Below are 1,699 nucleotides of genomic sequence, written 5' to 3' on the forward strand. Positions count from 1 at the left end.
GCCGATTTGGTTCGATGGTTGGTGGACGCGATTCATTTGTTCACCCCGCGTGGTTATTCACCATCTAATGGACGCATTGAACGAGTACACCGGTATCTTAATGAATACCTCCGTACCCATCACACCGGCAAGGGCATGTCCTACACTACTTTCTGCGACCTCATTCAGCATGCGGTCTACTCATGGGATGTTACTAAGCGCCGAGGCGTCAGTCCCCTCTCTTTTGTCTACACCTTCCCTGCTTCTATGGATATACATGTACCTCGACAGTGTCGTCGTGGATTTTCCTACGTCGAGTCCTGTGTCGTCGATCCTCCCCCGGATGAGACGATTTCCGCCGGGACCCGAGTATTAGTACGTTGCCCTACTCAAGTCCCCAAACTCGACCTTCGCTGGTATACCGCTATCGTCATTCGCCAATTGAGTCCCAGTGTATTCATAACCAAGGCTGACGTCACTGGACACGAGACTTCTACTCATAGCCGGGATATCAAGCTCTTCCAGACTGACGACCCTCTACCCGACACTTTTGCCCATGCTCGTTCGGACTACCATGGCTGCAAACGCGATAGGAGCTCTCTCCCAAGGAAGGGGAAACGGAGTCTAGCGGAGTGACGCACATATAAGTGTCTGATAGATATGAGCTGTGGCGTACGCATGTGCATTCTAGTTCTGTGCACACTGCTGCCGCATTTATCAGTCCCGTCTCGACTGATACCGTATCAGCAGTCCTTATGGTCTTGTGTTCATAGTAGGCATTCCCGAGTGAGTCACAACAGACAGTGACCCCTTGTCAGAGGCCAGAGAGGCCTTGCCGAGAGCAGATATATCGAAGAGTGTATGATGGAATTATCGGTGGGCGGGCGATGTCTTCTAGCAGCTCAGTAAGAGTTGGCGTTCTCGATGGCTGGTAAGTGGGCGACTGAAGTGGTAAGTGGGGTTGACTGTCTTCCACTACACGCTCAATGAGAAGAGTCGTCACGCACGCTACCGCCCGAGAACATACCGAGGAAAAAGGTACAGCCCTGTGCCCAGCATGCTGGCTGGAGAACTAGTGAGCTCGGAGGAGTCGGCCGAGGATACCGGGGTCTGGGTATGAATCGCTTGTCCAAAAGACCAATGATGGCCATGGCATAGCGCTCACACCTAACATCACGGAATGCATCACTTTTTAGGGATGCCTTGATATGACGCAGGCTGCGACAGCTTCAGCTTGGATGCGGTTGGGAGCGTCGTCAAACTTATTCAACTTCTCTAGGATGGCAACACGCCACTGGAGATAGTTCTCAGATTAGGTCCCGTCGAAGACGAGCTCCTTGGCGGGCGGATCACCAACGACAGCCTGGATCTTCTTTCTCAGGTTGTCATAGGGAATGAATATAGAATCGTCATGACTCTGCATAGATGTCATTGGAGTAGCAGTAGGCGGTGAAGGTGCTCTTTGGGAATTTGATCTGGATGCGAGGAAGCCATGACTTGTAAATGTGATGCCATCAGTGATCGGGGCAGTTTGAGCAGTACAAGCAAGTGCCATCTGAGCATGTGATGCTCTTTTGAATGCTGTCACGATAGAGAATGTGATGAGCGTATCTTGGGAGTATCTTGGAATATCCGAAACGGCGACCAGCGGAGCGGTATAGTACATGACACGCCACTATTGTGACGTTTGTACACTGCTCACATCTATTGTTCACACCTT

At 51.3% G+C, this 1,699-nt stretch overlaps 1 protein-coding gene across 1 annotated transcript; it reads left to right on the forward strand.

The window, feature by feature from the left end:
* Window positions 1-135: 135 nt before the first annotated feature.
* Pmar_PMAR027205 (hypothetical protein) lies at window positions 136-615 on the forward strand (the record flags this gene model as incomplete). Its single annotated transcript, XM_002773024.1, has 1 exon — window positions 136-615. The coding sequence occupies one exon, from the start codon at window positions 136-138 to the stop codon at window positions 613-615; it is 480 nt and encodes a 159-aa protein (XP_002773070.1).
* Window positions 616-1,699: the final 1,084 nt, after the last annotated feature.

Source organism: Perkinsus marinus (assembly GCF_000006405.1).
Source record: "Perkinsus marinus ATCC 50983 genomic scaffold scf_1104296959680, whole genome shotgun sequence".
Taxonomy (NCBI): Eukaryota; Perkinsozoa; order Perkinsida; family Perkinsidae; genus Perkinsus; species Perkinsus marinus.